The 24,146-nt window shown below is 27.3% G+C and overlaps 4 protein-coding genes across 4 annotated transcripts; 1 reads left to right on the top strand and 3 right to left on the bottom strand.

The window, feature by feature from the left end:
- Window positions 1-349: 349 nt before the first annotated feature.
- Window positions 350-1,766, bottom strand: F4812DRAFT_452103 (meiotic mRNA stability protein kinase SSN3; the record flags this gene model as incomplete). Its single annotated transcript, XM_047936301.1, has 2 exons — window positions 350-1,632; window positions 1,712-1,766. 2 exons carry the CDS (start codon window positions 1,764-1,766, stop codon window positions 350-352), a joined length of 1,338 nt encoding a protein of 445 aa, XP_047788564.1.
- Window positions 1,767-3,411: 1,645 nt separating this feature from the next.
- Window positions 3,412-5,056, bottom strand: F4812DRAFT_436424 (actin family). Its single transcript, XM_047934851.1, has 3 exons — window positions 4,872-5,056; window positions 4,381-4,803; window positions 3,412-4,320 (listed from the first exon to the last, which is right to left on the bottom strand). The coding sequence occupies exons 1-3, from the start codon at window positions 4,891-4,893 to the stop codon at window positions 3,590-3,592; spliced, it is 1,176 nt and encodes a 391-aa protein (XP_047788563.1). The 5' UTR covers window positions 4,894-5,056; the 3' UTR covers window positions 3,412-3,589.
- A 15,809-nt stretch (window positions 5,057-20,865) lies between these two features.
- Window positions 20,866-22,080, top strand: F4812DRAFT_436422 (Asp/Glu/hydantoin racemase). Its single transcript, XM_047934850.1, has 2 exons — window positions 20,866-21,319; window positions 21,383-22,080. The coding sequence occupies exons 1-2, from the start codon at window positions 21,200-21,202 to the stop codon at window positions 22,067-22,069; spliced, it is 807 nt and encodes a 268-aa protein (XP_047788562.1). The 5' UTR covers window positions 20,866-21,199; the 3' UTR covers window positions 22,070-22,080.
- F4812DRAFT_436421 (general substrate transporter) lies at window positions 22,081-23,946 on the bottom strand. The gene is made up of 2 exons (XM_047934849.1): window positions 23,699-23,946; window positions 22,081-23,609 (listed from the first exon to the last, which is right to left on the bottom strand). Exons 1-2 carry the CDS (start codon window positions 23,804-23,806, stop codon window positions 22,176-22,178), a joined length of 1,542 nt encoding a protein of 513 aa, XP_047788561.1. The 5' UTR covers window positions 23,807-23,946; the 3' UTR covers window positions 22,081-22,175.
- Between the last annotated feature and the right edge of the window lie 200 nt (window positions 23,947-24,146).

Below are 24,146 nucleotides of genomic sequence, written 5' to 3'. Positions count from 1 at the left end.
CCAATGTGAATGCAGCGCTTAACTCATAGCATACTTCTTATTCAATGCCTAGGCTTAACTGGTATTACCATTACCTCGTCATGCGTGAAGCCAAACCCTCAAGTCGCTCTTCCGCTAATAACGATAACGAATTAATACAAGTAGCCTATGATATATGCCATCTTATCCGATGTAAGTCTTCGTCGGCCAAGCTCGCTTATGGTGCTTTTATTCCCGAACCAAACATCATATCAAAACCGGTATCTTTTCGAGGCAACATATGGCCTGGATCTTCCCAACCGTATTAGCAATCCAAGTCTGGTTAGCCCTCCCGATGACCCTTAATCTTCTACCCAGCGCCGTAAGCGTACTAAGCTTCTTTTATTCTCTTCACCGGCCTGACGACGCTATCATCCGGTAAACCGGAACGCTTGGTACCAGGTAGGCTAGCGGTGCGGATATCGTTGTCGTCCTGACTGACGCGACGTTGCGGGTACGCTACTTTGAGACCCTCGAAGCAGCTTGCCGTCACGCCGATGCCTCCACCTGACGGTGTCGCTTGGAAGAACGGGTGCTGCAGCGCCTGCGCTGCTGTCAGCCGTCGTTCCGGGTCATACTCTAGCAGACCAGAGAGGAGTTTGTAGCCCTCTGCACCGAGGACCGCGAGGCTACTGTTGGAGCTAGGGGACGAGGTTGACGAGTGTGCACCGATGGTACTGTAGTACCACTTTTCAAGGTGGCTAATCGACCCTGTTGATTTGCCGTGGTGATGGTGATGGTGATGGTGGCCCGGATGTTGCATGGGCGGCTGCAGCATGCTTAGATTATTAAACTCGGGCATACTTGGTAGATATGGCCAGCGCTCCTTAGTAGGCATGCCCATGATGTCAACTATTTTCTGCATCTGATTACGTTGGAATGGCACAGTCTTCTTGTCCATCTTGGCCTCTTCTCCTTTGAAAATAGGCCTCAATGATAGAAGCTCTGCGAAAATGCAGCCGACCGCCCACATGTCTATCGCCGGCGTGTAGTGCCGGCTACCCAATAACAGTTCCGGAGCGCGATACCATATTGTCACCACGACCTTATCGCCGCTCCATAGAGAATGCAACGGTTTGTAAAAAAGCCGGGCTAGCCCCAAATCACCAATTTTTACCTGCCCGCTTGAAGTTACCATGATGTTGGCGGGCTTAAGATCTCGATGTAGAACCCAGTTGCTGTGTAGGTACTGACACCCATTTAGCAGCTGGAACATGATGCTTTTGACCGTCGAGGGAGGGATACTATGGCGTGGTTGTTGAGTATGGTGGTGAATGATTTGTAGGAGGTCGTGCTCGGCGTATTCGAACACCATGAAGATGCACTTGTCCTCTAATATAATTTCGATCAGACGAATGACATTCTCGTGGCTAAGTTCTGAGCAAAGTGCCATCTCGCGGACAGCTGACTGCGATATTCCCGTATATTGGACCTGCTCCCCTTCCTTGTCTGGTTTGAACTTCTTGATAGCAAACTCGCCCGGCTGACCTTGCCGGCTAATGGCCTTATACACCCGGCCATAGGTTCCACTACTGATGAAGCCGATGACTTTGTACTTGTCGACGACTCTCACTTTCGACTGATAGCCCACATTACCGCCTCTGTCGACGCTGTCTATATACAAAATCAGTTACTTATCAAATTTATCGGGGTTTATCACAATGAAGGAAAAGGAATGAAGTAGTTGCAATACATTGACTACGAAACGGGAAAACACGTGGCTGAAAGGTGCTCATTAGAGGATGCATCGGTCTGGGCCCTATAGATTTGACAATGGGAAAGCCCACGTTTGGAGGGCCGTGGAACGCTCTGTCGTCCTTTTGTGATTGTGTTGGATGGTACAACAGAGGATTGTTAGGATGTTCCCCAAACACCATGATGCACGGCGCTTCTCTAACACGGAAGGCAGATGAAAGAGGAAAACGAAAGAGAATCAAGGCCAGAGTTAGAGCTGCTCAGGCAGCCTTTTGATAGGGGGAAATTGTCAGCGGCGCAACATTTTGCCAAGGTCAAATAAAGTCCGAAGGCCACCAATCAAGGGGTGGCCTGGAGAACTGTGAGATTTTATAACCGAAAGGAGCAAGTATAAAAATGTTGGGCGAATGCGAGCAAGCAGCCCACAGATGAGAGATAGCCAAACAGAAAAAAAAGGAGACAGGTCCTAGAAAAAAGAAGAGAGATTTGTTGGGTTGCATACCATCAAAAGCGGCTTGTACGCTTCTCTTATTTGTCTGGTTTCTTGCGGAAGCTGACGCTGGGCCTGACGCCGCACCCGAAGAGGGATTAGTGAGACTCATGATTTATCTGCGTGCTGCACTTCTGTGTTTCCGCGTTACAGTGTTGCCGTGTAGCTGTGTAATCGTGTAATCGTGTAATCGTGTAGCTTTGTAGCTGTGGTGCTTGTGTTCGTGTGTTGGATGGATCGGATCCCGATCTGACCAGATCCAGATTTGGAATCAGATACAGATTCAGACCCAAAAAAGAATGAGAATAAAAAATAAATAAATATAAATATAAATAAATAAAAGGTCAGGTGCGCACCCAGCGGGTTTTCCGGTAGCGTTGGGTGAGACGAGACAGGTGGTTTCTTTTGCTCATCCACTACGGTATTCACTCACTCAGCCGTATATTGGTCTTCTATACGCATTTGCGCCTTTGCGTCTCTGCTCCCCTGCGCGTGTTTTGATCGGCCACGATATATTCCCCGTATTGGCTGGGACTTGAAAGCTCCAAAGAAGGCGACCGCCTCGGATGCCGATAGGATTCCGACTGGATATACCCTAGCGAGGCGTCGCGTATGTTCCCGTCAGTGTTGCTGTTGTTGCCGTTCGTTGTAGTAATTTTAGATATCTTATTAGTAGTCGTACTATAACTTATCAATCATCCACATGGCCAAAAACTACCGACACCTATATTATTAAGGTGCTGGCAGCGGGCGAACAAGAGTCGAGCGGTTAAGAAGGATTAAAAGAAATGAGAAATAAGAAGTGAATAAAGGAATAAAATGGCAAGGTAGTCAAAATAGATTACAGATTGGAGTTAAACTTTGAAATAGTTGGGAAAGTGATGTTTCATACTACGATATTTCGGATGTAAGTCCTTACTATTGAAGATGCTAAAAGAACCTTTCAGGTACGCTTTGCTTTACCTTAGGTAAACTTCCACAGAAGGCTTTAAAGTTGAACCTACATACTATGTACGTACCTTCTAAGGTACCTAAGGTAATTGAAGAACCGGAGGCGAGGCCCGACTCGGATAAATGTGGCTAGTGATTATGTGGCGTAGTCACCCCTGGTATGTTTAAAGCACATGGGATGTATTATCATGTGTACCCACGAGCTTAACAGACGATAGTATCTAGTAGATTACTACGCCCACTAATAAACCACGCAGTTACGTGTAATTTGAATCGCATTGCATGAAATAGGTAACTAAAATCAATGTCGCTTTACGCTGATAAGGTTCACTTAAAAGCCATCTTTAAGTCATTTTGCTACAACTTTATAAACTCCACTGGCGTTGCCCTCTGAACTCCCCCTTAGCTGTTCGTTAAAATGGGCTTGCTAGGCTTTTATCGCGGCCCTAGCTTCTCTAGAATCCTCGGCCCTTGCTCAGCCCATTCCTGTTGCGTGATCCACATACTCTCTTTGTCGGCCATGATGTTCGCCAGCACTGCTCCGCCCAAGAAAACCATATGACGGCGGCGAGGAGGGTCCTCTATCCTCACCTTGAACTTGTTTAGCCTTTCAGGGTTACCTCCAAGTACACGAGTAAGCCATAATTGTTTCAGCTCCTTCTCCAGTCGCGAGGGGAGGCCAGGATACATGCTGCTGCCACCGGACAAGACGATTGCTTTGAAGAGCGACGCGCGCACGTCAACATCGGCGGCCTGGATGGTGTTGAAAAGGAACTCGGCGATGCCCGGCTGTTCGCAATCTACCAAGTGAGGCTGGAAGAGACACTCGGGAGCCTCAAACCGCTCACTACCCACTCGGATTACTCGTCCGTCGGGTAGTGTGTAGCTCTCCACCAATACCGTCGTATCCTCGCTGAGACGCTTGTCCAATTCTAGATCGTACGAAACATAACACAGCTTCTCTTTAATCTGACGCACGGTCTCGAAATCGGCTGTTCGGTTGAGTGCATATCCTCGCCGTAGAAGTAGGGCGATGAGGTTACGCGTCACGTCTCGCCCGGCTACGTCAAGCCTCCGAGTCAGGTGGTTTAGAACGACCGACTCGTAAACGGGAACAATATGCGTAACTCCGTCACCGGAATCGACGACGACACCGGAGCTCAGACCTAGCTTGTGTTAAACCTAGACTATTGGTAGGACCGTGGGAGATGGAGTATTTTATTTACCTTGAGCATACAAGGCCAACACAGCTTGAATAGCTACGTAGACGCCTCCGAAACCGTATCGCTCAAACATGACCTCGCACATCTGTTCCCGGTTCTTTAGGGGGTTCATGGGGGGTTCGGTGAGCAGGATCTTACGTCCTCGGGGGTCGATCTTCATCTTCTCGTAGAATGTGTAATCCCAGAGGTGCTGCATGTCGTCCCATTTCTTCACGATACCGTTCTCCATAGGATAGGAGACTTGGAGCATGGTCCGTGCAGCCGCGGCCTCGTCACCGCACATAATATCTTTGAGCACGATGTCATTGTCACTGCCTTTCTCCTCCGTCCGTAAGATGGGTCGGCCGATGATAGAAGGATATTGAAATTCGGGGAAGTTTTGCGCGGCGTATCCGACCTTGAGGAAACCGGTACCTCCATCGAGAACTAGTATAAGATGTTAGGTATAGGGGTAGCTAGAAAGCTAGAACCAACTTGGACGGTATGACACTAACCGATGGGAGGAGGAGCAGCCATGTTTTCGATGATATTTTTCGGCAACGTCTAAAAAAAGAATGAAGACCAAAGAGTTGGAATGACGTTAAACCGTATTCGCCAACTGTTTGGCGAGGCTGCTTACAGCTTCGATGGCGGGGTTTAGGTTTTGGGGAGGTTGAGGCGAGGCGTTCGTCAGTTTAGTTGTTTAAAGAGGTAACGGGTTTAAGTATTCAAGTACCTACCAAGCTGAAATGGAGACGGTCGGGGGTCTGACGTTAGCCATGTGGCTGAAGAGCTTCCCTGACCCCACCATAGGAGCTAAGCTTATTACATAAGTCAGGTACGGTTTACAACATTATATACAAATCGGGTTTAAAAAGTCTCCGAATAACTTTAAAAATAAGCTTTATATTTTTAATATTAAATATTTTAATAATAATATATTTAAATTAAATAATTAATTTAATAATTAATTAAATTTTATTTGTTTTTTTTTTAATAATTATAATTAATTTATATATAATATAAAATTTTTATTTTTATTATTATTAATAAGTACGTACGTATAATATAAAGTAATAAATAAGTAAATTAAATAATAATAAAGGTAAAATTAATATATTAATAATATTTAAAAAAGGAAAAATTTATTTAAGGTTAATTAATAGTATAATATTTTTTTATATAATAATAATAAATATATTATTCCTTTTTTTAATATTAGCAATAAAGCATTTTATTTTTAATAAAGTATTTATATATTAATGTTATATAATTATTACTTACTTTATTTTCTTTTTGCAATTAATTAATTGCGAAAGTAATTTTATAATAAAAAAAAAGTCTTAAAAAAATAAAAATAAAAAACCTTATGATAATATGTACTTACGTTAATCCAAATGTGTGTTAACATATATATAGACTATTTTACACGTAAGCTAATATGTACTTATAATAGTACATATTTATATTAATATATTATATATTTTTATAATAAATTAAAATTAGAAATATAATAATTTAAATTAAAAGTTATTTTATATATTAACTTATGTTAATTTATTATTATAATATCCCATATTTAAGCTAATTAATAAGTTCTTATATAATATCCTTTATTATAGCTAATATTTGCACCTAGTTATAATAATTTATTATTATAGTAATATATAACCGTTTTTAAGCTTTTTGCATTTTACTTACCTTTTTAAACGTAAGTTAATTTAATTATTTTTCATTAATAATTTTATAACCTTATTTAATAATATTTTAATTATAATGTTAGTTGGGTTATATATATTATAAATTTAATAAATATTATTTATCTCTCGGTTTTTATAAGATTATTATAAGGCTATTAAGTTAATTATTAATCTCTTTTTATTAATGCTTTTTATTTGTATTAAATATTAATATAAGGAAAAAAATTAATATATAAAATAAAAAAAGCTTTTAAAATTAATAATTAATTTAAAATAATATTAATAAAATAATAAATAATAAAGCTTATATTAAATTTTTATATTATTTTATAAATTTCATTAATAAATATATTATAAATAATATATTTACATTTGGTAAAAAACTAATAAATGGTATTTTTAATAATTTGAAATTTATTACTTCGATTTATAAGTCTTTTATTATTTAAAATAATAACATAATTAATTTATAAATTAAAATCCTTATTATTTATAAATAACTTATTAATAAAAACATATAATTATAAGTTTTAAAAATCTAAATTAATATAATTAAATCCCCGTAATTAATTATTTATTTACCACTTAATTTTAATATTAAAAGCTTTAACTTCTTTTAAATTAAATTTAAAATATTAAATTACTATTAAATAATTAAAAGCAATTTCGGGTTAATATATAAAGGAAATATACGCTTTTCGGGCTTTTTGTTTCACAAATTGTTTAATTATATTCGGAAATTTAACATTTAATAACGCTAGTTTTTTAACTTATTCCTTTTAAAAAGTTATAATTTTATAATCTTTATTATAAACAATTATATAAAAACTATTAAAGTTTTTAATCCTATTATTTAAAATCTTTTAAAAATATACTTTAATTTTAACTTTAATAAATATTTTATTTTTAACGGTAAGGAATTTTATTATACTTATATTTAAAATATCGTTTGTTTAAAAGTTAATAAATTTAAAAGGGTTTATATTTATTACTAATAAATAAAAGTTAAATATTAACGGTTTTATATGTAATTTTCGTTAATAATAATGTAAATAAGTTTTAAATTAATAAATATTTAATTTTGTAAAGCTATATAATGGTTTAATAATATGTAATAACGTCTTTTTAAAGTACTTATTTTTTAATTCTATTAATAAACATATAAAAATCGTTTTTTGTATTAGCGTTTTAAATTAAATGTAAGTTATAATAATATCTTTTATTATAATTTTCATCTTTTAATAATAAAGTATAAAAGCTAATGTTAATATTAATTATTAATTAGCTTTTTAAATGGTAAATGCGTATATTATTATAAATTCCTTATTAAGGTTACCGTATTTTTAAACTATTAATCGTGATTTTTCGTATAGTACAAAAGTGTTTTTACTTTTAATTTTATAAACTATTTATAATTTAAATATTATTATTTTTTAATATATTATTACATTATACATTTCGAATTATAATATACTTTTATTAAATAAAGCATTTAATTCTTTTATATTTAATATTTTATATAATTTCTTTAATATAATTATCTTATTATTTACTTAAAATTATAATATTAAAGTAAAGTTATTACGTTTTTTAATATTAACATATAAAATAACAATATGTAATAAGTTATTAACGTATATAAAATCCTTTTTTAAGATAATTTAATAATTATTAAAGTTAAATATAAAGTTAAATAACTTAATTTTAATTTCCTTTAATAAAATTAGGTTTTCTTTAAGTTAAACATATAATTTAATATGTAAATTTCGGAATGTAAATATATTACTTAACGTATTTAAAGTAATTATAACGTTTTTTTTAATAATTGCAATAACTTTATATAGTCTTTTTTAATTACCTTTTTCTTTATAAACTAATACCTTACTTTTAATAAATAAAAATATAAAAAAAGTTACTTTAATGTTAAAGCTATTACGGGTATTTAAGGCATTTTATATAAAATATTATAACTTAATCCTTTTAATTTCTGTTATTACCTTTTGAATTGCTTATACCTTTTAAATCTATGTAACAATAAATAACAAGTTTATATTAATCTTAAAGTAAGTGCCGAAAACAAGTAAAATTAAAATAAAATTATTTGAGTTAATAATATTATTAATTACTTTTACAGCTATTTAAAAGTATAACGTTTTTAAGTTAAAATCCTTAAGTTTATTAGTAATAATTTTATATATTTTACAAATAAAGCTGTAATATTTTTTAACTTTTTTAATAAATTAATAAGCTTTTATTAATACTTAATAATAAATAATCCTTATTATTTATACTTCGTTACAAAATTCGGGATTATTGAAGTTTATGCTTATATTATAGGAAATAATATTAAGTGGTTTAAAATAAGTGTTAATTTAATACTTTTTTAACGTTTTTCACGTTTTTTTAATAATAACGTTCCTTAAGAATTGCGCTATTTAAAAATTAATGGCCGTATTAATAATATATAAAACCGGTCGTTCGTTTAAATATATTATATTAATAATTATTTTATAATTAAATTCTATATTTAAATCCTTTAAAGTAAATTTAAATTATTAAAGGGCTTTTCTTTTAATTTAATAATAATAATAAAATTTATTAATTTTTTTAAAATTATTTATATTAATATTATATCCAATTTTATTTAATAAATTATATAATTTATTAATTAATAAGTAATTAAAGCGCGTATGTAAATGTTAAAGTTTTGTTTTTATAAAATAAATAATATTTTTTAATTAAAATTATAAATATTTTTATTTTTTTTAATATTAACCATTATATTGTTTTTATATATAAGTTAATTAGTAATATTATTAAAATATATTTTTAGCTAATTTATATCCTTTAATAATAATAAAAATAAAGTGTTTAATTTTATAATATAAAAGTTTATTTTATTAAATAAAATATTAATTTCTTTAGTGCAAATGCTGTTTATCTTTAATTATTTATTTAAATATTTTTAATAAAAATTAAGTATTATTTCTTTTTAATTATAAATATTTAAGCTGCTTTTATATTTAATATAATTTTTTAAAAAATATTCTTTATATATTAATCTAATATAAAAATAATATTAAATTTTAAATTGTCCGAAAGGAAGTAAATAATAAAATAATAGTAGAACGTTTAGTTAAATAAATATACAATTATTATATATAAGTTATTATTTTTATCCGGATTTATTATTAAATAAGCTACTTCATTTTCTTCGTGGTTAAATTCTAAGTTTAAGTTCTTAATTCTTTTGTAATTTATTAAAAACGTTATATAATTCTTTTTAAAAGGGCCTCGTTTAGTTTTTTATTCTTTTTTAACTTTTTTTTACTTATATTTTAAATATTTAATAAATTAATATCCATCCTTTTTACATATTTAATATTATTGTTTTTAAGTTTTAAAAGATTATTTTATATTATATTTATTTTTATTATTATTATAATAATATTTGCGGTTAATATAGTAAGTATAATTATTATTATTATTATTGCTGTTTTCGTTTATTATAAATTGCTTTACTCTTTTTATTATTTTATAAATTTTAATAAATATTTAAAGTTTATTTATTAAATCTTTAAAATATATTAATAATTTAAAAAGGACGTGTTATAATTGGGGCATAATTTAACAGGTTTAATGTATAATTATAATAAGTTATTATTTTCTTTTAAAATTAAAGCTTAACGCTTTTTAGCATAATAATAATTTATTAAGTAAAATTTAAAGTACTTTTATATTAGTTTTTTTTTATTTTGCTTTTTTGCTTTAATATTAAAAAAAGTGGTAAAAGTCTAATTGTAATAATATTAAATTTTATTTTATTCCGTATTAAAATATTGTTTTATAGTTAAATATATATTTATAAAATATTAAAATTAAAATATATTATAAAAAAATAAATAACTATTTTTCCCGATAAGATAATAAAGAAAATAATATGGAATTAAATTTATTATATTCCGGCTATATAATAAATATTTAAGAAAAAACGAAATTTATTTTCGAAAATATTATATATTTTTCCTATATAATTATTCTTATTATTTTATGCTTTTTTAAAGTAATTAATAATTATTAAAAAATATATTTTATTAAAGATTTATATTAAAAGAATATTATAATAAATATTTCTTTATTAATTATTAATTAATATAAAAGCTTATATTTATTAATTATTTAATTATATAAATAATAAAGTTATTTAAAAGGAAAAAACGTAATTTTTAATAAGTTAATTTTTTCTTTTTTGTTTAATGCTTTAAGGAACTGTTGATATTATATATAAATTACCTGGTAACGGTTTAAAGGGTTTAAAAACATTTCCCGGGATTAACGGGCTAGTTAATGCTTTTTATATTAAGTTATTATTATATATTAAATTATATTTTTATTTATACTTTTATTAAGTTACATATGTAAGATTATTAGGGTAAATATTATTAATGGCAGCTTAGAAGGGCGTAGCTGTTTTCTAATAAATGGGGGGGGGGGGGGGGGTAAAGAGGCGAGAAAAGGGCTAAAAATTTAATGTTAAAAAAGTTAAATTATAAGCTTTTATATTTAAATAAATGGTAAAATGTGGAAAACTAATAATAAATTATTAAAAATAAAAAAGGGTTACTTTATTATTTATAAGGTTAATAATAAATATTATATATAAAAAAGGGTTAATTAATTAAAATAATAAATTATATTAAGATTTATTTCGTATATATTAATATTTAAAAATTATAAATTATAAATTATTATTATAATATAATATATATACATATAAATGCTTATATATTTAAATAAATTAGTTTTTAATTAATATTATATATTAATACTTTTTATATTAATATATTAAGTTATTTTCGTTTAACTGTTTTTAATTTATTTAAATTTTATATTAATAATTTATATAATAATATAAAATTAATAAATATTTTAATATAATTAATATTATATTATTTTATATAAATGTTTTATTATATTAATATAATTTAAAGCATTAATTATAAAAGTTTTAATATATTTATAAAATTTATTATTATAAATTTTCGGAATTAATGTAACGAACTTACACTTAGGTCCGTTAAAGTGTAATAACAGGGGTTTTAATTTTAGGTAAATAGTAACAATATAAGTTAAATGTTAATAAATGTTAAAAGTGTTTATTAAAAAAGCTTAAAGTCCTTCCTTTTATATAGGTTAAATATAAGATTTAGATTAATAGTTAAAGAAACGTAAATGAATGATTAGATATATGATGGTTTTAAATATCTTATAAGCTTCCTTTTTTACCTGGTGTTCTTTTGGGGGCATCGTGGATCTTGTGGTTCTTAGGGATCTTAAGGATCTTGTGTCTCTTGGCAAGATCCTCAAGATCCATAAGATCCATAAGATCCATATATCCGAGGTTCAACCGAAACGCTGTTAGTTAATATCCCTGCTTCTATACTGGGTATAGCTTCGTTGCTTGTTAGCTTGTAACAATTAGTTTTAATATTTATTTATTGTTACGAACTAACGGCACAAGAACCATACCTTATATGGAAACGGGGATCTTGAAACGTACAATCCCAGGAACGGGTAAACTACGGATAAAACATATTAAAAGGAAGTGATCCTAATGATCCTAATGATCTTACAGGATTATTAAAATTAACGGAATTATTAAGATTTATAATAACCTTAAAGACAATAGGAGGCTTATAAGTATTTAAAACCACCATATATTTAATCATTTATTTACGTTTTTTTAATTATTAATTTAAACTTTATATCTATATAAAGGAAAAGATTTTAAGCTTTTTTAATAAATATTTTCAATAATATCTTAATATTTAATCCATATTATTATTATTTACCTAAAATTAAGCCCTTAATTATTACATTTTTACGGACTTAAATATAAGTTCGTTACATTTTAATAGCTCTTTAATTAATAACGTTACCAGTTAAGTATAGCATAAGTACTAACCTTAACAAAAATATCCTTTTATTTATAAAGATTACTTATAATTTATCCATTTTAAAATACTTTTTAAATAAATTTCTTAAAAATCAGCTATTAATTAAGATTAATTAAGCAAAAGAACGTAACAAATTTAATATATTATTTTTTAATTATATTTTAAAATTAATTAATAATATAGTTTTAATAAAGATTAAGTCCTAAACCAAATTATTTTAATTTAAAAAAAAGATAAAAAAAATTATGAAATATATTAACAAAAAAAAGAAAAAAGCAATTAAGGATAAGAATAATAATAAAGGTAATAATATATTATAATTAAAAGAGGATATAATTAAGGCGTACCGTACATATAAAGGACTCAAAAATAAGCTAATAAATTTACGTAAAAAGTTAATTAAGGTTAAAAAAGAAAAAGATAATAACAATAATAAGCCTAATCCACGTCCAGTACAACAGGACCCAACTGTCTCTTTACTCTCAAATAAGGAATTTAAACCCTTTCTACCACCTAAGTACAATGGTACCACAAACGTAAAAGATTAGCTCAATATTGTTACGAAACCAACAGCACAGGAGACCATACCTTGTAGGGAAGCGGGGATCTTGAAACGTACGATCCCGAGAACGGATAAACTACGGGTAAAACGTATTGGAGGGAAGTGATCCTGATGATCCTGGTGATCTTGCGGGATCACTAGAATCAACAGGATCACCAGAAACCACGATAACCTCAGAAGATAGGAAGGCCTATGGGATATTTAAAAACATCATGTATCTAGACATTCATTTACGTTTCCTTAGCTATCAATCTAAGTCTTATATCTAACCCATATAAGGGGAAGGACTCCAAGCCTTCCTGACGAACACTTTCAACGTTTATTGACACTTGACCCGTATCGCTACTGTTTACCTAAAATCAAGACCCCTGTTACTACACTCTAACGGACCTGAGTGTAGGTTCGTCACAAATATAACTAAACTTTATTTAACGTTCTTTCGAATTAACCTTAAAAAGGATAAATATAAAGTCCTAATAATTTATTAATACTTTAAAAGAAACGCTTTTATATGGCTCTAACCCATCTTAAATAATTATTTAAATAAAACTTAAGAAGAAATGGAAAAGTTTAAATATATTTTTAATAAATATAAGAACTTTGAAAATAAAATAAGGTTAATATTTAACAATTTATTTAAAAAAGAAAATGTTTATAAAGTTATTTAAAATTTTAAATAAATTAAAAAAGCTTTAAAATATATTACCTAATTTAAACGCTTAACAGTAATAGCTTAATTATTAAAGAATATTTAATTTAATTATTTTTATAAAAGATTAATAACTTAAATAAAAGATAAAATCTTTAAGGAAAAAAGATTTAAATATATTAACAAATATATCGAACGAGCTATTATCCATAACAAACAATTGTATAAGAGGTTTTAAGAAAAGAGGACTAAGAAGATTATTTTTTTACGTATTAAAAAAGAACTTAAAAAGGTAAGTTTTAATACTGTTAAAATAGAAAAGCTTAAAAGGGATATAATTAAAGTTAAATATTATAATTATAATAAAATAGGTTATATATTTAAAAACTGTAAAGCATTTTAAAGATAATTTAAAATACTTAAAGGACAATTAAAACCTAAAGTTGCAAAAGCAATATCTTTAAAAGTATTTAATATTTAAATCCCTTAAATTATTTAAAACTTTAAAAATTATATTATTTTAAATAATTATTATTAATAACTTAATTTTTAAAGATATAATTGTTAGGATTATTTATAATATTTTAATAATAATAAGAGAGAATTAAGATAGTAATTTCTATTTTAATAATATTTATTATCTATTAATATTAAAAAAGGATAGGATATAAATAAAAAATGTTTATAGGAAATGTTTAATTATATTAAAGGTTAATATAATTATAAATCATTAGTTCCCCAGATTTTAGAAAAAACCATTAAAAAGGCATTAAATAAAAAGTATTTTATATTAAGTAATTAAGCCTTTTATAAAAAAAACCCAGAAAAACGGAAATTTATTTGAGCTTAAATTAATAAGGTATTAGACTTTATAAATTAATGGAAGATTATAGTACTTTAAAAGGAATATGAATAGCTTTTCTATAAATTAAATAATATAAAGAAATAAGTGATTAACTATTAGACTTATAATATAAGGGTATTAAACCTTAATTTAAGATGGATTATAAGTAAAAACTGTATTTGCATCTAAGAACGGATTGTTAAATAAGAAAAGAAATAAAATTAAAAGTTTTATATGTTTTTTATAAGTTAAATAATTACGATTTCCCTTATTTTAAACTTTATTTAATTATAGAAATTAAAAATATAATAATTCTTAATTATTAAAAGATTATAAAAAAGAAAAGTAATATATATAAAATTAAAGTTTATAATAATAGTTATTAATAAATATTTCTAAGTATAAAAAAAAAGGTACTAACAATTAAGGCTAACTTTAAAGGAATAAAAACCGATATTTTAAGAATAATATATTTTTTATAAAAGGTTATTAAAATAAAATAGTCTTTGGACATAGAAGGATGGATTTTTATCTTTAAAATTAAGAAATTTAACCTAAGATTTAAGATATATATATATAATTTACAGTAGAATCTAAAATATAAATAATATTACGAAATATTTTAAATTTCTTGTTCCTATAATTATTATTAAATATATAATTTAGTTAAAAAGAATATAAGCTTTTAGCCCAAATTGGTAAAAAGATATTTACTTATATATTAATATAAAGATATTAAAAAGATTAAAATTAAGTTCGAATTTACCCTTTTAAGAAATATATAAATAAATAATATAATTATTAATATTATATTTCTTATAAATAATAGATTTTATGAATACATATATTATAAAAGAATATAAGAAATTTATAATTAATATAAATATTAAATATATATAATTCATAAATTTATTATTTTAAAAAAATATATTAAAAAATATAAAAATATAAAGATATTTAACGAAACTTTATTAAAATTTATTAAAAAATAATAAGATTAATTTAAAAAAAAGAATTTAAATAAGGAAAATATTTCTATAAACTTTAATATAATTTAAGCTATTAATAATTATTTATATATTATAATAAAATAAGAGGATTAAAAGTTTTAAGTATTAATTAATAACAGATATTTTATAAATATTATATAATTTAATATAATTAATAAATATTAGATTAATTATTAAAAAAAAGAAATATTATATAAGGTATTTACAATTAACAGAAAATTAATTAAATATAATAAAAGATAAATTAAATAAAAAATTATAAATCTCTTAATCCGGATTTAATAAAAAGATTAATTAATTACCTTTAATATTGTTAATATTTAATATAATATAATTTTAAGAAAATTTTAGTTAAAAATTAATAACTTAAAAATAAATTGGCAGAAAAATATTATTAAATAATTATTATTAAAACTAAATATAAAAGGTTATAGATTTAAGCATTAGAAAGAAGCCGATTTAAATAAACTTAATATAATAGTAAAAAGGCACGTATTTACGGCTTTTAAAAAAGCTTATTAAATAATATTTTTATATATGTTATAATTTACGAAATTAATTAAACAAATAAAATAATAAGAAATAATAAAAGGAAAAATTAAAGTAATATATAATAAACTTATTAACGTACTTAAAAAATATTAAAAGAAATATCCGAAATTATTTATTAAAAAGCTAAATACTAATATAGGAATCTTAAATTATGGATTTTATAATTATAAAATAGATTTTAAAAAAGGATAGTTACTTAAATTAAATAAGGTATATTTATTAAATGTAAATAAATAAAAGGTATTAGTTAAAATTATCGAATAAAAACTCGAGAAAGGATATATATAAAAATCAGATTTATTAATAAGGAGCTTAATCTTTTTAATATTTAAAAAAAATAGAAATGGAACATTAAGATTAGATAAAAATAAAAATATAATATATTAAGATATATACAATTATTAATATCTCAATTTTATTACTAAATAAAATGGTTATTCCTTACCTAATATTAATGATTTGATAAAAATAATAAGAAATGTTAAATGGTTTATAATATTAGATTTTAAAGAAGTTTTTTATTTAATTTAAATAGTTAAAGGAAATAAATGGAAAATAGTAATACGAATTTCTTTCGGATATTATGAATGTTTGGTTATATTATTTGGACTTATAAATGCATTAGTAACATTTTAAGGAATGATCGAAATCGTATTATGGAAGTTTTTAAGAAAAATAGTATTTATTTACTTAAATAATATTTTAATTTTTTCTAAAACCTTTAACTAATACGAAAAATATATGGATAAAGTATTAAAAGTTTTAAATAAAGTTAATTTATTAATAGACTTAAAAAAAAGCGAGTTTTATATATAAAAGATCAATTATTTGGAATATATAATAACTTTTAAATAAATTAAAATATAGGATTTAAAAATTGCAGTAATACAAGATTAACTAATATTAAATAATATTATTACCGTACAATAATTCCACAACTTTATTAATTATAATAAATGGTTAATAAAAAACTTTAATAAAATCATAGACCTTATAATAATTACTATATAAGGAAAAAAAGGAATATTTTAATGGATGTTAAAGGCGAACTAAGTTTTTAAAGAAATATAAAGAGCTATTATTAATAATTTAATAATAAGATTACCTTAATTAAATTAGCTAAAACAAATCTATATAAATAAATTAAATATAATTATAAGTATAATCTTAAAATAACTTAAAGATAATAAGGTATGGCATTTAATGGTATATTTATTTAAAACCTTTAAAGGAGCTTAAATAAAATATTAAATTTACGATAAGGAATTATTTATTATTGTAATAATATTTAAGGAATGGAAATATTGGTTTAATAGAACGAAAGAATTAGTTATAGTTTTCTTTAATTATAATAATTTTAGAACGTTAATAATTATTTAAAAGTTGAGATTTAGGGTTTAAAGATAAGTAAAATACCTTAGTAACTTTAATTTTAAGATAGTTTATGTTATAAGAAAAGCAAATATGTAAGTAAACGTATTTAGTAGATTAAATGGCGTTAATATTAAAGATATAATAAAGGAAAAGGTAATATTTATATTAAATGGATAAAGAGCGCTTGTTCTTTTAATATTATATCTTATAGAAAAAGATAATATTTGAATGGTATATATTAAAGAAATTATATTTAATAAAGAATTACCTTAAGAAACCAAAATGAAAAACGGCATAATTACCTACTTAAAAAAAGTATATGTATTTATAAGCTTATAGCACGAGTTTGTTAAAAAATATTATAAATATTTATTATATAGATATTAAGGTATTTTTTAAATTATATAATAAATTATAAGGGATTATAATTTTTTTAATTTATTAATAATAGTTAAAAAAGTAATTAACAAATGTAATATGTATAATAAAACGAAATTAATTAAATATAAGTTATATGGGTTTATATAGTTAATAAAGATTTTGAATAAGGTATGAAAAACCATAATATAAGATTTTATTATTAAGTTATTATTATTAAAAGAACTTATGATTAATATTTTATATTATATAAGGAATTTAATATAGTAAAAAATCTAACTTATACTTTTTTTAAATATATAGTTAATAAATATGGATTATTAAAGTGTATTATATTAAATAAAGATAAGTTATTTATATTTAAATTTTGGATTAGCTTAATAATAAAAATAGGTGTAAAATAGAAATTATTTACGGTATATTATCCATAATTAAATGGACAAACGGAGCGTTTAAATTAAATGTTAAAATAATATTTTTATATATATATTAATAAAATGTAAAATAATTGGATAAAATTATTATCCCAAGTAGAAATTATATATAATAATTTTATTAATGAAGATATAAAGATATTTTTATTTAAAGCAAATACCGGTTATAATTTTATTATTATAGAATTAATTGATATAAAAGAAATATTTGTACTTAAGGTAAAAGCTATAGTAAAATAAGTTATTATTATATAAAAATATTTAATAAATAAGCTTAAATTCTTATAAGTAAAAATAAAAAAATATAATAATTAATATAAGATTAAGGGATTAATCTTTAAGAAAGGAAATAAGGTTTATTTATTATAACAAAATATTAAAATTAAAAGATTAAATAATAAATTAAATTATAAAAAATTTAAACCTTTTAAAATTAAAAAAGTTATTTTAAAAATTAATTATAAATTATTATTATTAATAAAAACGAAATTATATTTAATATTTTATATTTTTTTATTAGAAAAAATACTTAAAAATATATTAATATAAATTATTTTAAACGTTAAAGCCAATTAAAAATATAAAATTAAAAAGGTATTAGACTTTAAGAAATTTAAGAGTTAAATTAGATATTTAATTAAATAAAAGGATTATTTACTAAAAGAAAATATGTAAGAATTAATTAAATATTTTAAAAATACTTAAGAACTTATGGAAATATTTTATTAAGAAAATCTTAATTACCTACGAATAATGACGGATTTATCCCTAAATTAAAACCATTTTAAAAAGCGGCGGCTCCACTGGGGTTATCCTTAAAAGAATTAGGCAATACAAACGAACTAGCTTAATTAAAGACGTTTTAACTTTTACCCTTTTCTTCTTCCTCCTTTTCACAATTTAACTCCTTTTTACGTTAAAAGATACAAAGGGCTTTACTTTTAGCCTCTGCCTTTTTAGTACGAATTTCCTTAAAATAAAAAACCAGCTGCAACAACTCCTTTTAATATTGAAATAATTTTACAGCTTTATTAAATATTTTATCCTTAATCTTTTAATATTTATTTTTATAGGACTTAATTTTTCCTTTTAATTTATTAAAAAAGTTTATTTTTAAAATATTATAATTAAAATAGTTATATTTGTAAATATAAATATTGCAATTAGATAAATTAAAAATAAAAATATAAAAAAATTTATTAAAATATTTATAATTAAAATAAAAAATAAAAGCAATATTAATTAATTTAATATAAAAAATACAAAATTCTTTACTTTTTTATTAATTAACACAGCTTTTTTATTTTAAAATAGATTTAAATATATAATTTAATATCTTAATAAATTAATATAAAAAAGGTATAAAAAAGGGAAAAGAAGTTATATTAAGAACGCACTTACTAATAAATCTTTAAAGGTAAAGAATTTAAGAAAAGGAGAATAATATTACGAATTAACGGCATAGGAACTATACCTTATATAGAAACGGGGATCTTAAAATGTACGATCTTAAGAACAAGTAAACTACGGATAAAACGTATTAAAGGGAAATGATCCTGATGATCCTAATAATCTTGCAGGATTATCAGAATTAACGGGATCATTAAGATCCATAATAACCTTAAAGACAATAAAAGGCCTACGGATATTTAAAACCATTATATATCTAATTATTTATTTATATTTTCTTAATTATTAATCTAAACTTTATATTTGTATAAGGGGAAGGACTTTAAGCTTTTTTAACAAATATTTTTAACGATATTTTAATACTTAACTTATATTGTTACTATTTATTTAAAATCAAGCCCCCAGTTATTACACTCTTACGGACCTAAGTGTAAGTTCGTCACATTTATTATTTCTTTAAAAATATAAATATATAATATATTTATGTTAATAATTTTTAAATTTATTAATATAAAAAATGCTTAAATTGCTTTTTATTTAAAAGTAATTATTTAAAAATTAATTAATTTTTATTTTATAATTATATAGTTAAAATATTAAATAAAAGTTATTTATTTAAGTATATAATTTATTAAAGCTTATAATTTATTTATATTTTTTATTTTAATTAAGTTAATTATTATAATATAAATTTATACTTATATTAAAGTTTTTAATTAAAATATTATAAAGTATTTATAATAAATAATAAATATTAATTTATTTAATAATATTAATAATAAGTTAAAATTATAATAAATAATAAAAAATTTAAAAAAGTTAAATAATAAAGTAAATTAATAATTTATTATAAACTTTAAATATATTTATAAGTAAAAAAAAAAATATGTTAATATTACGTGTATTATTATAATAATAATTTTTTTAATTTTATTAATTTATATTATTAAATTTTTAATAATATTAATTAATATTAATAAATATATATATATAATATAAAGTAATAAATAAGTAAATTAAATAATAATAAAAATGAAATTAATATATTAATAATATTTAAAAAAAGAAAAATTTATTTAAGGTTAATTAATAATATAATGTTTTTTTATATAATAATAATAAATGTACTATTCCTTTTTTAATATTAGCGATAAAGCACTTTATCCTTAATAAAGTATTTACGCGTTAATATTATATAATTATTACTTAATTTACTTAATATTATAAAAATATTTAAATTATTTTATTAATTTATAATAATAATTTAAATTAATTATTAAATATATTTAACCATTAATTTAAAAAATACTTTATATTATAATTTTAATTTAAAATTAATTAAATTATTTTTAACTTTTTTTATTTTATAAAAAATAATAATTATAATAATTAATTTTAAAATACCTTTAAAATATTTAATTTTTAAATACGTTTTTTTAATTTTAATTAATTTTCGCTTTTTTATTTTAAATTTAAAAAATATTTTAAAACAGGAATAACTTAATAAAATAAAAAGGTAATATAATGTTTTACAATAAAATAACTTAAATTAAAGAGTGGGCTTGTCCAAAGACTTCTTAGACCCGATTTGTACATAAATATTGTACCAAGTACAAGGTACTATGTCCTTGACCCCTCATTTACAACCCTCACCCCACAGAAGATGAGTTATGATTTTGATACAACTCGTAGAATCAATATTAAGTACCTCCTACCGTAGGTAATCTAGATCAGATACGTATATTAGGTAGGTGTGTACCTAAATTTGGACCGTAGAAAAATGTGTGAGTGGATATGACAATATAAAGTCTCTCAAGTTAGCAATAAATACCTGGTTTCCGAAATACTTTATATCTACCTAGGTGGAGGCTGTTGGTATTAAAAACTACCTACCTCCTAACCTACCTAACCTAACCTAATCTTCGTCCAATTTACCTATTCTTCAAGAAGAAGAAGCTAGAATCAACACAATCATGAGAGGTACTCAACATGTTCGAGGAAAAACAACCAAGCTCTTGGTCTTAAATCCCAACTCCTCCAAGGCCATGACCGATGGCATGAACGTCGTCATCAATTCTGTAGACCTACCATACGTGCGTTAACACACGGCCCAAGCATTTCTCTCCTAACTTACCCCCAACATGAACTACATACAGTCAACCGAAATCCACACGTACACGGGCCCAGAGGGGGCACCCCCCAGTATAAACGACGGGAAGGACCTCGACGAGAGCACCGAGGCCGTGCTCGAGGACTTGGAGACCTCTTTCCCCAACGGCGTGAAATATGACGGCATCGTAGTCGCCTGTTACAGCGTGCACCCTCTTGTGCCCGCCATGCAGCAGGACCGTGCGAAATACCCCAAAGCTGTCACCGGTATTTTCGAGGCGAGTATTCTAGCCGCTTTATCTGTGCTCGCATACGGCGAGGCCTGGGGTATCGTCACCACGGGTAAATTCTGGGAGAAACACTTAGCTGCGGGCGTACGGAATTTCCTCGGTGCAGAAACAAGGAGCCCTGGTACCGATAATTCAAAATTTGTCGGAGTTGAATCCACCGGTCTGAATGCCTCCGACTTCCATCATGGCGTTGATCCCGCTGTTGTGAGGCAAAAGCTGAAAGAAGCAACTAAGAGACTTCTTTCTAAAGGCCGTGTCCGTTGTGTCGTCATGGGATGTGCGGGTATGGCCGGGTTGGAAGACATTATCCGAGAGGCAGCCAGCGAAGAAAATGGAGAGGACTTTGCACATTCTCAACTGCATGTTGTTGACGGCGTTAGAGCCGCAATAATGCAGCTCGAGCATACAATTAGATACCAGAGATTACTACCCGGGAGAACATGATAATGATGAATAGAAATTTATATTTGCCAATTTACCGTGTAATTACTCTAGTCAAATGCTTGCTTCTCCTACGTTAGATATGTCATTAAGCTTCTGGTACCGCGTATTAATCAAGTCGCCGCGTCCGGCCCCAGACTTCGTCCGCATCTTTCTTCCCCTTAGTTTCTGGCACGCGCCAGAGCACAAATAACCCACATAAAATAGCTAAGGCAGTAAATATGAAGTAAACCCACCCGGCACCTCCGAATCGCTCGTTCAGAGCAACGTTGATAATTGGGAAGAACTGGGCCACTAGGAACGTGGCAATATAATTTGCGCCCAAACAACAAGACTGAGTCGCGCCAACTGCTTCTTGTCCGACTAGCTCAGACGCAAGAATGAAGGGCACGGGACCAAGTCCGACGGCGAAAAAAGCGACGAAGAAAAGAACCGTAATTGCCGAGAGAACCTTGGTCTCGAACAAGATAGACAAGGCTAGTACGAGAGCGCTGGCGCCTTGCCCGAAGATAGAAAGGAGGAGGCAGGTTTTCCTGCCAAGCTTGTCCGGTAGCGGCGAACAGGCAACAGTTGTGATAAGATTAATAGCTGATATTACGATCGTCAATAGTGCCGAGTTAATCGGGAGGAGATCTCGGAGGAGCGACACCGAGTACATGATAATAGAGTTGATACCGCATAATTGTTGTGCGCACATGACACCGACAGCCGCAACGAGGGCGGGTCGGTATAAGGGGTCTCTTACTACCTCCATGAAGCCAAGATGACCATTATTCTTAGCACTAGCTTTACTCGAGGTTGATCCTCTCCTAGGACCATCAGAAGGATCGTTGAGAAGTCCCTCTTCCTCTGGTGTTAGTGCAGAATCCGCCCATGTGGAAGTCTCTTCACTGATATCGTAATGGCGTCCTCGGATTCTCTGTAATATATGCCTGGCTTGAGAAGCGCTCTTGTTCGCCGCCAGCCAAACCGGACTCTCCGGTATCAGGAACAAGCCGAAGCCGTGGGCAGCGCTGATGATGATCCCGGCACCGAGGATCCATCGCCAGGCAGAACCATAACTCAAAAAGTACCCCATGGTCTGTGTAACCAGTATGCCAACATTGATGCTTACCTGTGTCATGGCGCCGAAAGTACCACGTTCGCGGGGTGGTGCTACCTCACTAATATAAATGGGCACGATGACGGTGGCAGCACCGGCGCCAACGCCAGAGAAGATACGTCCGATAGCTAGCATAGCAATGGAAGCCCCAAGAGCTTCGATGATGGAGCCAATGATATAGAACAAGCTGGTCAACTTCATAGCCACAAGACGACCCTTAGCAGAGGCGATGGGACCACTTCCGAGTGCACCAACTAGGCCGCCGAGCGTAAACATACTTGATACGACAGCGAACTGAGCATCGTCCATCGGTATGCAATCGGGTAGCGCAGAGGATGCAGTGGGTTGATCCTTTATGAAGGATAGGGCGGCGGAGAATCGAGAGACGGACTGCTGCCTGACCCGACAAGAGATGACATCTTGAGGTGCATTGAGCTCGGCCTATAGAGGTTGAGGACGGATCAAAGATTAGAGACGTAGGTTTCAAGTAGGTCTAAGTTCTAAGTGACGACCAGGTCGACGAGACTTACAAGATGGAAACCGAACTGCAGCGGGCCGAGGGTACTAACGGCGACTAGGAGGAGGAGATAGGGAGAGACATCTCTGATGCACTGTCGTATCCCGGAGGACGACGCCATTTTTTCGGTATCAAAATATCAGATATAAAAACCTAGTGCAATTTCAAGAGTCTAACTAAACTAGGAGTAGATGTAGAACCGAAGAAAAGAAGTTTTTTTGATTGATTTCATGTTCGATGAAGAGATGAAGATAGGTATCCGAAGTTCCAAGTCGATAGAAGATGGGAGGTACAAATACAGGTACCTTAGGTACATGCAGGTACACGTAGGGCGGGTGTCTAATGCTAGTGTACCTAATATTAGCCTGGTTAAGCCAGTTATGTATTGTGTTGTATTGTACAGTACCTTAGGTAAGGTTCCGTAAATAACCCAGCCTACCCTTATCCCTTTAGGACCCAAA

Source organism: Daldinia caldariorum, assembly GCF_022478825.1.
Source record: "Daldinia caldariorum strain CBS 122874 unplaced genomic scaffold F4812scaffold_13, whole genome shotgun sequence".
Classification (NCBI taxonomy): domain Eukaryota; kingdom Fungi; phylum Ascomycota; class Sordariomycetes; order Xylariales; family Hypoxylaceae; genus Daldinia; species Daldinia caldariorum.
Note: the sequence above shows the minus strand (reverse complement) of the source record. Positions and strands in the feature narration are given on the sequence as shown.

Coding starts and splice junctions, on each gene's coding strand:
- F4812DRAFT_436424 (XM_047934851.1), bottom strand. CDS start 4,893: ATGGCTGCTCCTCCTCCCATCG. Junction 4,804..4,871: donor GGCTGCTCCTCCTCCCATCG/GTTAGTGTCATA, acceptor ATCTTATACTAG/TTCTCGATGGAGGTACCGGT. Junction 4,321..4,380: donor GTTGGCCTTGTATGCTCAAG/GTAAATAAAATA, acceptor AACACAAGCTAG/GTCTGAGCTCCGGTGTCGTC.
- F4812DRAFT_436422 (XM_047934850.1), top strand. CDS start 21,200: ATGAGAGGTACTCAACATGTTCGAGGAAAAACAACCAAGCTCTTGGTC. Junction 21,320..21,382: donor ATTCTGTAGACCTACCATAC/GTGCGTTAACAC, acceptor AACTACATACAG/TCAACCGAAATCCACACGTA.
- F4812DRAFT_436421 (XM_047934849.1), bottom strand. CDS start 23,806: ATGGCGTCGTCCTCCGGGATACGACAGTGCATCAGAGATGTCTCTCCC. Junction 23,610..23,698: donor TGCAGTTCGGTTTCCATCTT/GTAAGTCTCGTC, acceptor CAACCTCTATAG/GCCGAGCTCAATGCACCTCA.